Source organism: Trachemys scripta, chromosome 4, assembly GCF_013100865.1.
Source record: "Trachemys scripta elegans isolate TJP31775 chromosome 4, CAS_Tse_1.0, whole genome shotgun sequence".
Taxonomy (NCBI): domain Eukaryota; kingdom Metazoa; phylum Chordata; order Testudines; family Emydidae; genus Trachemys; species Trachemys scripta.
The window spans coordinates 6,512,200-6,531,195 of NC_048301.1; the positions used below are offsets into that span (position 1 = coordinate 6,512,200).

Here is an 18,996-nt window from a genome sequence, read left to right on the forward strand (position 1 = left end):
CCAAGAAGTCCAGAATGCATGTTCACAATTTTTATCACTGGTCAGAAACAAGGACATAAGGATAATGACCGACAACATTGCTTCCATATTTTACATAAACCATCAAGGGGGAGCAAAGTCACAATCTTTGTGTGTTGAAGCACTGAAATTATGAAATTGGTGCATTCGCCACAACATCAACATCTCAGTGACTTACCTACCGGGCGATTACAACACCATAGTAGACACACTAAGCAAAAAATTATCACAGGAACACAAGTGGGAGATAGATACCATGATCCTATACAAGCTATTCAGATGTTGGGGATTCTCAAGTATAGACCTTTTTGCCACACCCGAGAACATCAAATGCCCACATTTCTGTTCAAGAGCAGGACTGAGCTACTGTTCTCTGGGGGTTGCCTTCCTCATCAAATGGGACACACATCTGCTATACGCCTTTCCACCGATCCCCTTAATACCCAAAGTAATACGCAAAATAAAAGAGGAACAAGCCAGAGTCATCTTGATAGCCCCAACATGGTTCAGACAAACATGGGTCCCTTACCTTGTACGGATGACAGTATGCCCACCAGTCATTCTTCACCCTGTTTCACATCCCCTGTGTCAGGATGCAGGCCAGACTCGCCACCCAAATCTAGAGATCCTCCACCTGAAGGCATGGCTCCTGCATGGTTCCAGAATACTGAGATGACCTGTTCTGAAGACATAAAGGAGATACTATTAAATAGCAGAGAAGATTGACTATGCGGTCTACTTACCTGCACAAATGGAAGAGATTCCACATTTGGTGCGCCTCGGCTATCACTTCACCCTTGCCACTGATACTGGACTATATCTAGGGCCCTACCAAATTCACGGTCTATTTTGGTCAATTTCATGGTCATAGGATTTTTAAAATAATAAATGTCATGATTTCAGGTCTTTAAATCTGAAATTTCACAGTGTTGTAATTGTAGGGATCCTGACCCAAAAAGGAGTTGGGGGGGGGGGGTTGCAAGGATATTGTAAGGGGGAGTTGTGGTACTGCTACTCTTACTTCTGCGCTGCTGCTGGCGGCACTGCCTTCAGTGGGCAGCTGAAGAGCGGCAGCTGCTGGCTGGGATTCCAGCTCTAAAGGCAGAGCCACCACCAGCAGCAGTGCAGAAGTAAGGGTGGCATGGTATGGAATTGCCACCCTTCTGCACTGCTGCTGGTGGGGCGCTGCCTTCAGAGCTGGGTGCCCGTCAACAGCCACTGCTCTCTGGCTACCCAGCTCTGAAGTCAGCGCAGAAGTAAGGGTGGCAATACTGCGATCTCCCTAAAATAACCTTGCAACCCCCTTGTAATTCCCTTTTGGGTCAGGACCCCCAATTTGAGAAACACTGGTCTCCTCGTGAAATCTGTATAATATAGGGTAAAAGCACACAAAAGACCAGATTTCACAGTCCATGGCACATTTTTCAGGGCCGTAAATTTGGTAGGGCCCTAACTATATCCTAGAACTAAAAAAATCAGGACTATCCTCAAGTTCAATTAGAGTTCATCTCACTGCTGTTATGGCTTTCCAACGCAAGATTAGCGGACATTCAGAATTTACCCAGCTTGTAACAAAACGGTTCCTCACAAGTGTTTGGAACCTCTACCCTTGACAAGATCCCACTCCACCTTGGGACCTTAATCTGGTGCTACAATGCCTTACTGTTTGAGCCCATGGCAACCTGCTCACTCATACATCTATCTATGAAGATAACCTTTCTCATAGCTGTCACATCCACTTGAAGAGTGGGGGAAATAGTGGCTCTCATGATGTACCCGCTATATACAATTTTCTTCAAAGATAAAGATATATTATGATCACATGCAAAGTTCCTACCTAAAATACCTTCCTCATTCCACTTGAATCAGGCTATTTACCTCCCATCATTCTTCCCCAAGCCACATGGGAATAAAAAGGAGTCCATGCTCCACGTTAGACTTATATGCCAAAATTATTCCTTTCTGTTACTGAAAGATCAAAAGATTCAGCTAAATCTAAACAAAGGCTTTCAAAATGGATTTCCAGTTGCATTCACCTCTGCTATAGTCAATATGATTTGTAAACCCTCCCCCTGCCCAGGAACTCGAACACACTCCACGAGATCGATTTCCACCTCTATAGCCTTCCTGAACAATGTACCAATTACAGAAATTTGTAAAGCAGCCACCTGGGCATCAGCCCATACATTCACAGAGCACTATGCAATTGTGCAGGACTCGACATCGGATGCTCTCTTATGACTGACTGTCTTAACATTGCTCACGAATCCAACTCCAAAGCCCCATCCTTCCAATGAGGGGCACAGCTTTCCAGTCACCTAAAGTGGAGCACCCATATGGGACGCTACTTGAAGAAGAAAGGGGTATTCACCCTGTGCAGTAACTGAGTTCTTCAAGATGCGTCCCCCTATGTGTGTTCCATTATTTACCCTCCTCCCCATTACTTTGGAGTTCAGACATGGACTGTGCGGTAGAGAAGAAACTGAAGGTGGTTTGGCTGCAGAGTGCTATATAATCTCCAAAAGCAGCGCAAGACGGGGAAGCGCATGTGTGGTCCAAATGGGCACTGCTACTGAAAATCTCCAATCACAGGCGCAGAGAAGCAGACTCACATAAGTGGAGCACCGACAGGGACACACATCTCAAAGAACCTCAGTTACTGCACAGGGTGAGTAACCCTCTTTTTTGATCTGGGGAATTTTCAGACTGTTGTGCTGAGCTACATGGGTACAAATTTCTTTTCATACTATGTATTTAAGTAACATTCTATCTAGGAAGATCTCTACTTTATCATATGCCTAATTTAAAACACCTGTTTTTGAGCAGTTTTTTTGTTTGTTGTTTTGTTTTAGCAAACTAGAATGAGTGATTTGCACTGTCTGAATTTAGACACTTGGATTTGGTCTGGAAGGTAAGTTTGGCCATGTGCCACTTAGTTGTAAATAACAGATTGGAACTATTTAACAGTAGGTTTTAATGCTATTATAGTAGCTTTTCTGGGAAGAGAATGGGAGGTTTTGAACTATTTCAACAGCTGTTGCATTATTATTTCAATTTAATTTGATTTGTAGTGGTTACTAAACTGTTCTCTGTTGTGCTCCAAGGACCACTGATGCTATCAGGCAAATTTTCAGCATAGCTTTTAGTGATTTAGTTGCCTCATTTTCAGATATGGGCAAATTACCACAGATTATACTGAAATTTTACTTTCATATGTCTTTTTAACATTACAGTCTCTATAGGTCTTATGTTATGTAGATAAGACTCTTCTTTATAGTCTAGATTGGGGAAAGGTTTTAATGTATATCAAGACAAACATTTAAGAAAACCCCCAAGGAGGAGAATTTACAAGAGAAGAATCTTTCATAAATATTTCCTTTTTGATAAAGTTTGTCAAATTATTTTTTTGCTTCCTATTACGCTTGGTAGGGAGCATTTATGATAGCACCCACTAGATAAGAGGAGTCACTGTTTAGATATTGATTTTCATGTAGCTGTTTTAGACAAATAGGAACTGACGTTTGATGGCCATTGTGTCTGTTCTTCCCTATGTTGCCTAACTGTCATTTCATGCTAGGCAGGGGAATATAGTGTCTTCGAGTGTGTGTCCATGTGGATCCTACTCTAAGTGCACGTTTTTTTTGCACAAGATCAGAATCTTTGAACAACAGTGTCCTTTGGGCCACTCCTGCACCTGCATGGTCTTGCCCCCCTCACCATCATCCAGTGCAGAGCGGCTATGATCACCCCCTCAGTTCCTTGTTGTCCATTGCAGCGAGACAAAACAACCAGTGTCTGCTGCTACCACTTAGTGGAAATTTCTTCTCCTTCGATATTTGTCATCTAATTAGTCAGTTAGGGTTAATTTCCCAGTCAAATAATCTTTTTTCTTTAATTTTTTTTAAAACATTTAATTTTTCTCTGGTGCTTTGCATCACTATTGTAACCTACAGTGGCAGATTCTAAGCCTTTGGACTTCTTGTGATGGACTCATTCCTTGGACTACAAGCTGTCAGGAACAGTATCCCTGATGAGGCCACAGCATGCCTGGTGGCTGAACTTTGTGACTTTGTCCTCACCCACAACCACTTCAGATTTGGGGACAACTTATACCTTCAAGTCAGTGGCACTGCTATGGGTACCCACATGGCTCCACAGTATGCCAACATTTTTATGACTGACTTAGAACAATGCTTCCTCAGCTCTCGTCCCCTAGTGCCCCTCATCTACTTGCGCTGCATTGATGACATCATCTTATGGACCCACAGAAAGGAGGCCCTTGAAGAATTCTACCTGGACGTCAACAATTTCCACCCCACCATCAACCTCAGCCTGGACCAGTCCACACAAGAGATCCACTTCCTGGACACTACCGTGCAAATAAATGATGGCCACATAAACACCATCCTATACCGGAAACCTACTGACCGCTATACGTACCTACATGCCTCCAGCTTTCATCCAAGACACATCACATGATCCATTGTCTACAGCCAAGCCCTAAGATACAACCGAATTTGCTCCAACCCCTCAGACAGAGACAAACACCTACAAGATCTTTATCACGCATTCTTAAAACTACAATACCCACCTGGGGAAGTGAGGAAACAGATAGACAGAACAAAACGGGTACCCAGAAATCACCTACTACAGGACAGGCCAAACAAGGACAATAACAGAACACTACTGGCCATCACATACAGCCCCCAGCTAAAACCTCTCCCACGCATTATCCATGATCTACAACCTATCCTGGAAAATGATCCCTCACTCTCTCAGACCTTGGGAGGCAGGCCAATCCTCGCTTACAGACAGCCCCCCAACCCGAAGCAAATACTCACCAGCAACTACACACCACACCACACCACAGAAACACCAACCCAGGAACCAATCCCTGTAGTAAACCTTGTTGCCTACTCTGGCGACACCATCAGAGGACCCAACCACATCAGCCACAGCATCAAGGGCTCATTCACCTGCACATCTACTAATGTTATATATGCCATCATGTGCCAGCAATGCCCCTCTGCCATGTACATTGGCCAAACCGGACAGTCCCTCCGCAAAAGAATAAATGGATACAAATCGGACATCAGGAATGGTAACATACAAAAGCGAGTAAGTGAACACTTCAGTCTCCTTGGTCATTCTATTACAGATTTAAAAGTCACTATCATTGAACAAAAAAACTTCAGAAACAGACTTCAAAGAGAAACAGCAGAACTAAAATTCATTTGCAAATTTAACACCATTAATCTGGGCTTGAATAGGGACTGGGAGTGGCTGGCTCATTACAGAAGCAGCTTTTCCTCTCCTGGAATTAACACCTCCTCATCTATTATTGGGAGTGGACTACATCCACCCTGATTGAATTGGCCCTGTCAACACCGGTTCTCCACTTGGGAAGTAACTCCCTGCTCTCCATGTGTCAGTATATAATGCCTGCATCTGTAACTTTCACTCTATGAATCTGAAGAAGTGAGGTTTTTACCCATGAAAGTTTATGCCCAAATAAATCTGTTAGTCTTTAAGGTGCCACCAGACTCCTTGTTATTCCTCTTACAGTCAGCCATAACCACAACCTTTTTGTCTTAACAAGAACCGGGTGCCAGACCACTGTTCAGTTTGCCATTCTTTTTTTTTGCCAGAACAAGGAAATCCAAGGACATTTGGTTAAAGTTGTATCTTCTTGAGATCTCAGTGAGAGAAATTTCAGACTTTGAAAAAAGGGTATTAACATCTAAAATGGGATCGGTCACTTCTAAGTCACAGCTAGGCAGTGCCCCTATTAGCTGGCATGCAATACTTAACTTCCAAAGAAAAAAGGGGGTCTTCGTCCTATCCTAGATCTGAGAAGAGTGAACAAACATATACACCGTCTAAGATTCAGAATGGTAACATTCTCCATCATCCCTTCTCTTCAGGCTGAAGACTGGTTTGTGGCTCTTGATCTTCAAGACATGTACTTCCATACTGCAATCCATCCAGCCCACAGGAATTATCTTTGATATACAGTAGAGCCCAGTTATTACCAATATAAGATTGTACTATTCAGCCTGTCCACAACACCAAGAGTCTTCACAAAATGCCTAGCTGTTGTGGTGGCCCATCTGAGGAGACATGCCATTCACATCTATCCATATCTAGACAATTGGCTGATCAAAGGCAAGTCTCATCAGGAAGTTGTCACAGCCCTGAACTATGTCTTTCACTTCTTCAGATAACTGGACCTCGTGATGAATTACAAAAAATCCTCCCTCAACCCATTATAGACAATAGAGTTTACAGAAGCCTTAATCAACTCCATATTGACAAAAACATACTGTCATAGGAGGACTGGCCCCTTTAAGAGGCAGCAGGCCCATCCACCTGTGCCTGGTAAATTGCCTTCTAATGGGACTGAAGAGAAGACACCAGTCATATATAAAGGGTCAGGCAGCAATCGGGAATGGGGAGACAAGAAGGAGTAGTTTGGATTTAGTGGAAGGTCCCAAGAGAGAGCAAGCTGCTGGAATTCTTCCAGAGAGCAATAGTGGAGAGTTGTTGCAGGAAGAGAGTTGGTAAAAGCACAGAGCCAGGACAGCAGCAGAGGAAGTTTGCCCACTGACCTCTTTTGAACCAACGAGGAAGGAATATCCAGGTAAACAATCATATGGGCTGGTGTTCCAGACAAGTAACAGGGAGCTGGGAAGAACCCAGGATAACCTAAGAGCTTAAGAGTCGAGAAAGCTCAGAACCAGGACAGCAATGGAGGGAAGTTTGCCGGCTGACATCTTTGAGCTTGTCTCCTTCAGGGAGAAGGAAGTCCAAGAGAATAATTTTGATCTGTAGGAGAACCCAGGAAGGACTAAGCACATAAGCCCAGTGTGGGCAGACCTTGGTTACTTTTGCATTTTTGCTAAACGCAAGGCAGGCAGACTCTGTTTATTTTGCACTTTTCATTTGGGCTTCGAGTTTGGCTAGGGTACACCTGGAAGAAATTTTGGTACCCACCAATCTGATTAAAAAAGGGAGACTGAAGAAGAGATTGGCTTTTATATTATGATGATGGACTATACGTTGGGGGGTTATTTTGAAGCATTTATGTTAATAAATTAGCCCATAGAAAAGGCATTATTGAACAAAACCCTGAAGATGGAGTTTATGAAGACCTGTATGTTGGAGCACTGAGGCTGTGGCACCTCTAGCCAGAGGGGACACTCCAGGAGGACCTGCATTGTTACACATACCTTTCTGAGTACAGATTTCACCCTCACTAGATGACCACCAGCATCAAAATGAATCCACCAACCACAATAAGAACCTGCCTCAGACTCCTAAATCACATGTCAGTATGCATGTATGTGACACCGGTAGCCAAACTTAATCTACATGCAATACAATATTGGCTAAGGTTCGTGTTTCACTCTTTGGATCATCAAATGAGCATGCACATTGTGATTTCCACTCACATTCTGTTATTGAATTGTTGGTCCGACCCAAGAATGCTCAGAATGGGGTCCCCTTCTCTACACCACCTCCTTAAAAGACACTGATGCAGATCCATCAGGAACAGGTTGGGGCATATCCCTAGACCATCTCCAAATACAAGGAATTTGGGTTCAAAAGAACATGATCCTACACATAAATATTCTAGAATTACAAGCAATCAGATTAATTTGCATAGCATTCCTACCTGTTTTAAAGAATTCTGCTATGCAGGATCTCACGGACAACACATCTGAAATGTTTTATGTAAATAAGCAAGTAGGTGCCCACTCACCACCCCTTTGCCAGGACAGAATCAAGTTGTGGACATGGTGTAAAAAACATGGGATAACCCCAATAAATCTCCATCTCACAGGAGCCAACAATGATTTAGCAGACTTTGTAAGTAGACAATCTGTCATCAACCCTGAATAGTATCGTGCCAATATCCGAGATGCCAACCCTTCCTAATTTTCCATAATCCTCCTGATTTTTATATGTAATTACAAAATTACTAATTCAGGCTTAAATCCACTATTTTGCAAGCACACACATTATACACATACACACAAATATCATCTGTTTGTCACTCTCAACCACTCAGTTCTGACAAACACAGCAAATAGCGCCTCGGCCACAGGGAACATTTTTCTCCAACATCTCTATGGCATATGCTCAGAGTAAACAGTGAGGTTCTGATGTGAGGCAAGCTGTGGCGATTTTGAATGTGTTGGGGTGCTGGTGGATTCACTGTCCAGACCACAGGCTGCATATTGTGTTCTGACTATCTCATGTGGACCCTGATGGACTATGTTAATGCACTGTAGGTGTGACAGATAAGGCAATTCCTGCCATATCCATTAGAGACCTTATTGAATTAAGTTTAAGTAGCTTTGGGGGGTCCACTGTATTAAATTAATATCTTACATACAATCCCAGCTCACAATAATGTATATAACATTTCTAGGGGGAGGTGAATGCAAATTTCCTTCCTCTGGTTATGCAGAATCTCAGCTTTTTGAAGCTACTCCCAGAGGGGAGGACCACTGTCTACTAATTATCTGTTCCCAGAATCTGAAGACCAAAGGCCCAAATCTATTCATGGGGATGCTTGTTCTGAGCTAAGGCTGTTATGAACTTGTAACCACAGAGAAACCCCTTTGTGGAGTTTGAAGGACAGACTCCTACAAGAGCTCTTGTTGGAGTTGGGGGTGATCTCTGGTAAGCTTTTTAGCATGTTTGTAGGTTCTTTTATTGCTTTAATGTGGTTTCTCTGTAATGCTTTCACTTTAAGAATAACGTGCTGGTTTATAAAGAGCTGTTTGGTAACTTATAACTGCTAGCAATTATCCTAGATTCAGGCTTAAATCTAGAAAATAAAGCACAGACTGGCCTGGTTGGTCAATCTGGCTTGCTGGGGCTATCACAATGTACCCGGGGAACTGTGCAGCCTAGAAAAACCCTGGTCGGGAGGGAGAGAGGTGCAGGTGTCTGTCCAAGAGGAGTGATGGCTGAGGAGCCAGGAGCCTAGAATGGGTGCCTTCAGGGGACCATAGAAGGGGAATACAGGTGCAGTTGCCCTGAACTATGACGCTAAATATGTAGAGTGCACCAGCAGGGTCTACACAGGATAGGTGGAGCTCAACATGCAGCTTGGGCAGTGAATCCAGCGCCTCAGACCTCACTGACACTTGCCACGGCTTGCCGTGTGTTAGATCCTCACTGCGCAGTCTGTGGGGAAGGAGAAGCCAGAGGCGCAAATGAAGGCAGCAGTGGAGGTGGAGAGAGGGAATGCGACAGAAGAGGTAGAAGAGAAGGAGGATCATCCTGGAAAGGACGTCCAGGCCTTGGACTGACCAAGCCCTAAACTTCATAGGAGGGCAGCTTTCCTAGAGCCAATCCTCCCCTTCTTCCTCTTTGGCGGATGGGGCTCAAGGACGCAATGAGGGTGGGGCCCAGGGACTAAGATCCCTCTAAGCTGCGCAGCTGTGAAGCAGGCTGTAAGGGCCGCGCAGCAGGCTATAAAGGGCCACGCAGCCACAGGGGCCAGGAGAGGAGAGAGGTAGGGCATGGGCGGGGTCTGGGGAGAGGAGCAAGTTGGGGCTTGCAGGGCTGCTGCGGGCCCCTCTCCCAGAGCTCTGTGCTGCCAGCGGGGAGGGAGAGAGGGGAGGGGCCCCTCTCCAGAGCTCCGTGCTGCTGGTGGGGAGAGGCCAGGGGCCCTTCCCCCGGAGCTCCATGCTGCTGGCGGGGAGAAGGCTGCGGGGAGTCCTCTGGCCCCGGCCCTGGGGCAGCTTGCACCCCAAACTCCTCATCCCCGGCCCCAACCCAGAGCCCGCACCCCAACCCCCTGACCCAGCCCAGAGCCCCCTCCCGCACCCTGAACTCCTCATCCCCACCCCCACCCCAGAGGCCACACCCCCAGCCCATAGCCCGCTCCCCAACCCTCTGCCCGACCCCTGAGCCCCCTCCCACTCTCCGAACCCCTTGGCCAAACCCCTGCCACACATCACTTCTATATTGGTGCACATAACAAAATTCATTCCACACATGCACTTAAAAAATTAGAGGGAACACTGCCCAAGGGTCCAACTCTGTCCCTTCTTGGTTTCTCCACAGGGAGAGGAGAGGATGAGGAGAGAGAGAGAGCGGTTCCAGTTTCTGAGAAGAGAGGGAAAGGGGGAGGGAGAGGTCCAAGCAACCTCCCTAATGTCCCAAAAAGTCTCCGAGCAAGGTTGGCCAAATCTCAGTGTGACTCTTCCACCTCCTCCAGAAAAAGCGTGGATTGGCAGGGAGTTGGTGCCAGCGCATGCGATGGAACGGGTTTGTCTAATCCTTCCCCCGCACCAAGTGCAGAGGTTAGAAACCCCATACAGTTGACTCTGGTTCCATCCTCCAGGTGTGCATTGAGTCCGGTGCTGACAAGAGAGATGCTGGCACTGACTGGTTTCCATGTCGGCCGTGTACCAGGCAGCTACAGACCTTCTTTGTCTGTCCTGTTGATTGAATGAGCTGCTGAAGCCTTGGGTCTGTTGGCATTGCACCCCAATGTTCGCCTTCCACAGGAAGCAGGGACAGGATCAGGATCAGTACAAGGGACCTCTGTATTGGGAATCTCATCGGCACCGCAAATGCTTCGGTGGCAGCTTTCTGTGCCCTTAACATCGGTATAGCCAGACACTCTGGTACTGCTTTCTGGTACTGCTGTTGACTTTGGGACTGACACTGCTTCCGGCATTAGCATACTTGGTACCAACGGTACAGCTTCCCTTGGCAGCACCGCTTCCTGCCTCGTTCTGGGCAAAGAAAGAGTCAGACCAGTTACTCCCTCCCTCTGGTCTCGCTCTGTCTTTATCTCCTGCATCCCGAAATTCCTCAGCATCTGAGTTGGGGTTGTTATCCTCCCACTCTCAAATGCTTGACCAGCATCAGGGACCACTGGTGGACCATTACCAAGATTGGCGCTCATCTCCTGGTCAGGATGGAGGCCCCTGACCCAGTGCCTAATGGTCACCAATGCCTAATCCATGTCAGGCCTCCATAGAATCTGTCGGATGCTCCTCAGTCACGAAGCTCCCACTCTTCGTCTCGCTCGAAGGTGAGATTGCCAACCAGGTCTGCAGTGGTGACCACAGGCACCGTGGTCCTTCTGTCCACACTGGAACAGTATCTTCCTTTCGCTCAGTTAAGGGCCTCGTCTTTGTCTCCGGACAGTTCTGCACTGCCTGACTCATCCTTCCCTTCAGTAACAGAGAAATTTAAGATGTACTAAGAGCTTCTGCAGTGTGTAGCTTGCTTCCATCAGTATCCCAGTGGTGTTCTCTTGCACAAATTAATGGATATCCTGCAGCCATCTGCCCCTGGGAGAGTCACCCTCCCTATCAGTGATGTGCTCCTTGAACTGACTACAGCCCTGTGGAGCACACTGGCTTCGGTACTGCCTGCAGCTGAAGTGCAGATCTAGAGAGAAAGTTCTTACTCACGTTGGCACCATGCTGCTTTTGCTCAAGCACCTGGGTCTCAGCCTAAACACTGGGAAGTCAACCTTGGCTCCCACTCAAAAAATTGAGTTCAGTCGGACCCTGTTAGATTCCACAACATTGAAAGCATTTCTGCTGACTGACCATTTTCAGACTATTGCCTCAGTCTGCAGTCTCAGCTTTCCATGGCAGTTCAGATGTGTCTGAGGCTCTTGGGCCACATGTCCACTTGCATGCAGGTGGTGCAGTTTGCAAGGTTGTGCCTTCTCTCCCCTTCAAATGTGGCTCAAGATGATTTACCATCCTACTCTTCACCCTCTAGACAGACTGGTTCATCTGTCTCCTCTGAACTCCTTGCAGCGGTGAATGCATCCAGAGAACATTTGGCAACATGTTTCCTTTGTCTCGTCCTCCCCAGCCAGGTCAATTGTTACTGATGCCTCCCTGATGGGATGGGGTGCACACTTGGGGTCACTGAAAGTGTAGGGATTGTGTTAGGAGCAGGAGGCCTTACTCCATATCAATATGCTGGAGCTTCAGGCCATCTACAATGAATGCCACACTTTTCAGGACCATATCAGAGACTCAGTGGTTCACATACTTACCAACAATACCACCGTGATGTATTATGTGAACGAACAAAGGGAAGCACACTCCAGATTGCTCTGCCTAGAAACAATCAGGCTTTGGCAGTTCTGCATTGAGGAAACCATTACTCTGATAGCTATTCACTTATCCAAGGTTCATAATCATCTCATGGCCCATCTTAGTAGGTATTTTTCCCTGAGTCACAAATGGTCCCTGAAGACAAGTGTCCTCTGGGTCACCTTCACAGCTTGGGGCATCCCAACGATCGACCTGTTTGCTACAAGGGACAACAGGAAATGTCGTCTGTTCTGCTGTCGAGGGGGCGTCAGTCCAGGCTCCCTATCCAAGGCTTTCCACCTCAGCTGGCAGTGAGCTCTCCTCTATGCCTATCCGCTGGTCCCAATCATCCCTCAGGTCATCCTTGGATCCTTGCACTCACTCCTTGTATCTCACAGTATGGCTGCTGCATGGCTGAATGAGGAGGAAGAACTGTGTTCAGTGACTGTCCAACAAGTCCTCCTTAACAATAGAAAACCCTCCACCAGGATGTCCCTATTCAACTCAATGAAAGTGATTTTCGGTGTGGTCATTAGCCCATGGAATCCAACCAACACTGGTCTCTATCCAGGACATTTTGGAGTACCTGCTGCACCTTCAGGTGTTGGTGCTTGTGTTTAGTTCACTGGAAGTGTATTTGGCAGCATTATCGGCACTTCATCTCCCCATTCCAGGAAGATCAATCTTCTCCAGTGCCACGGTAGCAAGATTCTTAAAAGGGCTCCTTCATCTACATCCCCCAGACTGAGAGCTTGCTCCTGTGTGGGGCTTTAACTCAGTCCTAATGGTCTTAATGGAACCTCCATTCAAGCCCCTGGCATTTGTCCCTTTCGCTTTTGTGTCAGAAAACTACATTCCGCAAGGAGAGCGTGTGAGTTGCAGGCTCTGATGGCAGAGCCTCCTTATACACAATTCTCCAGAGACAGAGTGACCTTACAACCGCATCCAAAATTTTTGTCTCAAGTGGTTTCTCAGTTTCATTTGAACCAGGTGGTACCTGTGTTCTTTCCTAAGCCGCATTCATCTCCAGAGGTCTCTGTACCTTAGAAGTCAGGCGATGTCTGGACAGGACTAAACTGTTTTATGCTTTGACTCGTTTGTTTGTGTCATATGCAGATTGCATGAAGGGTCAAACAGGCTTTTCACAGACAGTCTCCAAATGGATAACATCCTGCATCAAGACTGCATATGAACTAGCTCTGGCTAATCTCCCTCAGTGAGTGCGAGCTCTTTGTATGAGGGTGCAAGCAACGTCCATAGCATTCCTCAGTGACATTTCCATATTGGACATTTGCAGGGCTGCTACGTAGTCATTGATACATACATTCACAAACCATTATGCCATAACTGCATATTCCAGGGTGGATGCACCCTTTGATGGAGTGGTCCTACAGTCCTTGTTTAAGTAGGTGCCGAGCCCTGTGTCCTGGGGGAGTTACTGCTTGAGTCACCTAAATAGAATACACATCTGAATCTACTCAAAGAAGAAATGGTTATTTACTTTAACTGGTTCTTCGAGATGTGATGCAGACGAGTATTCCACGACCTACCCTCCGTCCCCTCTGCACACGTGTGTTCCACGACCCCACCCTCCGTCCCCTCTGCATCAGAGTCTCGTTCCTGGGTGTTCAGTGCGAAGGAACTGAGGGAGGGTTGGAGAAGCAGCACCTCATGTAGCTAGGTGAGGGGCTATGGCCACCAGGCATGAGTGCCACCTCTCTATGGATACTGCTAGGCAAATTTCTCCGGCTCTGGTGTGCTGGGTGTGCACACATCTAAGTGAAATACATGTCTGCATCACAAATTGAAGAACCACAGTTCCAGTAAATAACCGTTTCTTCTCTGAAATGTTGTCATCTGGGGGATCGCACGACCTGCCCTCCGTCCCCACTTTTTTTTAGTGAGGAAACTGAGGGATAGTTGCGGCCACTCTGCCATTTATGCCCTAGGGTGAGGAAGTATGAGGATATGCACAGCACAACAGACACTGCTATTCAGCGATTCCTATCTCACATGCATGAGGCATATGCACATCTAGAATCAGAACTACATGGACAACATGTTGAAGAACATAGTTAATATAAAGTAAGTAACTGGGTTTTTTTCAATAAGTATCACAGATCTTGTTCTGTGATTCTCTCAAGTCTCACAAGCTAAGCATCAAGTTCTTGGGAGAGTCCCCAGAAGCACCTAGCTGTTGCAGGAAATAGTTAAAAGGGCTCAGATGATGTGTAAAGTGGCTCAGGTGGCACTCTTCACCCAAAGTCTGTATGCACCTGTGTCCCGCCATTCTGTTAGAGAGCACTGTTTCTGTGTTATCTTGGAAGTGTGGTATCTTGAGGATAAGAAGTAAAGCCAAGCTCCCAGCCATTTGTAGTCATTAAAGATCTATTTCTTTTCTCATATTCTGGTTACATTTTAGCTTGAGCAACTGCAATCTATCTACTTAAATACTCTATTCAGTTTCAGTTGGATGCATTATTCTTCACTTCCCATCCTAAAGTTGTTCTTGCGTGTTAAATAATCACTTCAGTGGTTTAAAAAAGCTGTCCCTGTGTTTCGTACATAAGTTTAAGATTTGTAAAATATCTTGGGGGATGAAAACATGCTATATAAGTGTAAGATCATTATCATAAGGGCTACTTTCAAAGAGCAGTTGTTATAAGAAATTTCTTGTTTCAGTTTTGAACACCTGTGTTATTGAGTGCAGCTGAGGTTTGCTCTGATTACACTGTAGCCTGTTTAATCAGGACAGATCCCCTTTTTATTCTAGAAAATGATGAGCTGCGAGTCCAGTTCAGTTTAAGCATTCTTCTTAACTTGTTCTCTTCTTATTTTTTGTTTTACCAAGAATTCATATTAGTGGAGAGAAACCAAAAGATCGATCATGGCACACTTTGACTCCTATAGCAGATGATAAACTTTTCCTATTTGGTGGACTGAGTTCAGATAATGTTCCTCTAAGTAAGTAATTCAAAAGATACAGAGTCCATCGTACATTTTAGTGCTAACCATGATGTTATATACATTCAACTTCATCATGAAGATGTTTGGTCCAGATCTTGTTATATGACTCTCACTGTATGTGAATATTTATTCAGACACTTTTTATTATTGTTGTTTTATATAGCACTGTTGATGGACATAGCACAGTACAATTAGTGTATGTGTTGAACAAATCGTCTCTTCACCAAACAGCTTACCATCTGATAAAATAAGAGCTAGAGTCTCACTCATGCCAGTCTAAATCAGGAATAACTCCATCAAGACAATAAAATTGCACCAGTGCAAAACTAGTAACAAAATATAATTCCAACACAATATGTGAATAAACATAACATTAATCACATTCTGCTCCAATCTGATCTACAAAACCTTCAAGTAAAAAGTGAAAGAACCTGCAACAAAGCTCTTTTTCTAATAAAGGTAGCCTGTATAACTGATAAAATGCACAGTTGGTGGTAATGGTGGAGTTTCAGGTTTCACAAATATTCAGGGCCAGATTTTCAAAGGTGCATTGACCCATCATCTGAATGTATTTAATGTGTGTGCACATATAATGTACACATATACAAAATACATAGTTAAATGGCTGATTACTTGATTTACTTATGCAAATGGAAGGGCATATCAAATGTCCTGCAGGGATCAGTACTGGGTCCAGTTCTATTCACTATCTTCATCAATGATTTAGATAATAGCATAGAGAGTACACATGAAGTTTGTAGATGATACCAAGCTGGGAAGCATTGCAAGTGCTTTGGAGGATAGGATTAAAATTCAAAATGATCTGGACAAAGTGGAGAAATGGTCTGAAGTAAATAGGATGAGATTCAAGAAGGATAAATGCAAAGTACTCCACATAAGGAGGAACAATCAGTTGCACACATACAAAATGGGAAATGACTGTGCCTAGGAAGGGGTACTGTGGAAAGAGATCTGGGGGTCATAGTGGTTCACAAGTGAAATATGAGTCAACAGTGTAACACCGTTGCAAAAAAAAGCGAACATCATTCTGGGATGTATTAGCAGGAGTGTTGTAAGCAAGACGCAAGAAGTAATTCTTCTGCTCTATTTGGCACTGATTAGGCCTGAACTGGAGTATTGTGTCCAGTTCTGGGCGCTACATTTCAGGAAAGATGTGGACAAATTGGAGAAAGTCCAGAGAAGAGCAACAAAAATGATTAAAGGTCTAGAAAACATGACATATGAGGGAAGATTGAAAAAAATGGGTTTGCTTAGTCTGGAGAAGAGAAGACTAAGAGGGGACATAACAGTTTTCACGTACATAAACGGTTGTTACAAGGAGGGAGAAACATTGTTCTTGTTAACCTCTGAGGATAGGACAAGAAGCAATGGGCTTAAATTGCAGCAAGGATGGTTTAGGTTGGATATTAGGAAAAACTTCCTAACTGTCAGGCTAGTTAAGCACTGGAATAAATTGGCTAGGGAGGTTGTGGATTCTCCATCATCGGAGATTTTTAAGAGCAGGTTGGACAAACACCTGTCAGGGATGGTCTAGATTCTAGATCGGGGTGGGCAAACTACGGCCCGCGGGCTGGATCTGTCCCCCAGGGCTTTGGATCCGGCCCGTGGGATTGCCACTCTCAGAAGCAGCCGGCACCATGTCTCTGCGGCCCCCGGGTGTGGGGGCAGAGGGCTCTGTGCGTTGCCTTTGCCTCCAGGCCGCCACCCACAGCTCCCATTGGCCGGGAACGGGGAACCGCAGCTAATGGGAGCTTCAGGGGAGGTACCTGGAGGCGTGGCAAGGGTACGCACGCAGAGCCCTCCGCCCTCCCTCCCACAGGGTCCGCAGCGCTTCCTGGAGCGGCGCGGGGCCGGGGCATGCAGGGAGCCTGCCCTGGTCCCGGTGCGTGCCACTGCCACCCCGGAGCCGCTTTAGATAAGCGGCACCAGGCCAGAGCCCGAACCCCTCCTGCACCCCGCCCACCAACTCCCTGCTCTAAGCCCCCTGCCTGCACCTTGCATCCCTCCTGCACCCCAACTCCCTGCCCTGAGCCCCCTCATACACCCTGTACTCCAACCCCCTGCTCTGAGCCCCCTCCCGCAGTCTGCACCCCTCCTGCACCCCTGCTCTGAGCCCCCTCCTGCACTCTGCATCCCTCCTACACCCCAACCCCCTGCCCTGAGCCCCCTCATACATTCCGCACCCCTCCTCTGCCCCAATCCCTTGTCCTGAGCCCCTTCCTGCACACCACACCCCCTCTCACACCCCATACTCCCCCCACACCCCAACCCCCTGCCCCAGCCCTGCATACAGTTTCCCCACCCAGATGTGGCCCTCGGCTCAAAAAGTTTGCCCACCCCTGCTCTAGATAGTACTTAGTCCTACCATGATTAAAGGGGATTGGACTAGATGACCTCTTGAGGTCCCTTCCAGTCTTACGATTCTATGATTTGCACAGACAAATTCTGGATCTGACACTGCACTCTTTTATTCAGACAACACTCCCATTCATTTTAAGAGTTTTGCCTGGATAATGATTTGGACTGTAAGATTGCGTCTTCTGTCTTTTACAGATATGAGTGATTGTCCATGTAATCACTTTTTAGCAACCATTTTTTAAAAGTCTGTCACTTAACATCTATTTCGCATTAATCAAAAAATTACTACTGTCTTTGCAAATTAAGGAATTTTATTTGTATTAAGGTGTAAGATCATTTATATATTTAATTATGGAAATCATGGTTGTAGTCAGTGTTACTTTTGCTGTTGCTGCATGAAAATATCTACTGTGCAAAATAAAGTCCTTAATTCCTTCTTCATTGTCTGGCACCTTGGAGATCAAGCAAAAAGGAGACTTGAAAGAAGGAGGAAGAGAAAAAAAGAAAGAAAATGAGATAAAGAAAGTGAGGGAATATTGTGGGAATACTTTAAGATTTGTAGAGTCCCTGGGACACAGCAGTCTTCATTCTGATGAATATAGACCTGTCATTTCAAAATAGTCTCCGATTTGACTTGTATATTTCATATTGTGTTTTTAACTCCAGATTTCAGTGTAGTTAACTTTTTCTTTTGTGACAAAAAAGAACTCACAAGTTAAGTCATGAAGACTCTGAAATTATAGTAGTTAATTCATTAACATGGTAGCCATTCTTTTTATGTTAGACATTTTAGACTGTAGAGCACTTTGTACAAAACAAAAGGTAGTATCTTATTCACCAAGAAAGAATTCTAAGATACATATTTTCCTTATTTGCAGGTGATGGTTGGATTCATAGTGTCACAACAAATGGATGGCAACAACTTACCCACTTACCTAAGAGTAGGCCTAGGTATAAAAAAATAAGACAGTATTTGCTGACATTTTTGAATATTTTGAAATATGATTAAGTAAGACATTAAATCAGAACACTTGCCTTTAAAATAATGTATTAAAATATTTTACAAAATGAGCTCAACATAATTGAACAGTTTGCTTGATATAAGTAGTTTTATTCTCTTTCATTATTAGGCATAGTCTTTTTTATTTTCAAGATTTATTATTTAAAATGCTTGCTGGCACTGAAAGGGTGTTTGTAATGAAAGGGGTGCAGACTAAATTCACTTGATGTTTTACTTCCAAATAAGTAGATATAAGAAATATGTAAAAGTAAAATGTGCAACACCTTTACTAATTAACATTAGAAGTATTTAATAATATACAACTACAGGAACCATGAAAGTTCATTATTTTTAGAAAAGACAGAACCAGGGAAATGATGTTGCACTCTTTTAGGATTCAAAGGACGTTTAAATAATAGTTCTTTCTGTTTTTTTCCTGAACAGAAATAGCTAATGACACTTACTGTTTTGTATAAATTAATTTAATACAAAACAACAGTGATTGGGTTTAAATTGCAGTATTTTGAAAGACTATAATTTTTT

At 44.9% G+C, this 18,996-nt stretch overlaps 1 protein-coding gene across 2 annotated transcripts in view; it reads left to right on the forward strand.

The window, feature by feature from the left end:
* The window catches only part of KLHDC1 (kelch domain containing 1), a 54,306-nt gene that overhangs the window by 29,721 nt on the left and 5,589 nt on the right, over positions 1-18,996 (forward strand). For both annotated transcript variants that reach the window (XM_034768586.1, XM_034768583.1), the window contains exons 8-10: positions 2,871-2,929; positions 14,959-15,071; positions 18,332-18,404. In XM_034768586.1, the coding sequence (XP_034624477.1) occupies positions 2,871-2,929; positions 14,959-15,071; positions 18,332-18,404 (245 nt within the window). The remainder of the gene's footprint in view (positions 1-2,870; positions 2,930-14,958; positions 15,072-18,331; positions 18,405-18,996) is intronic.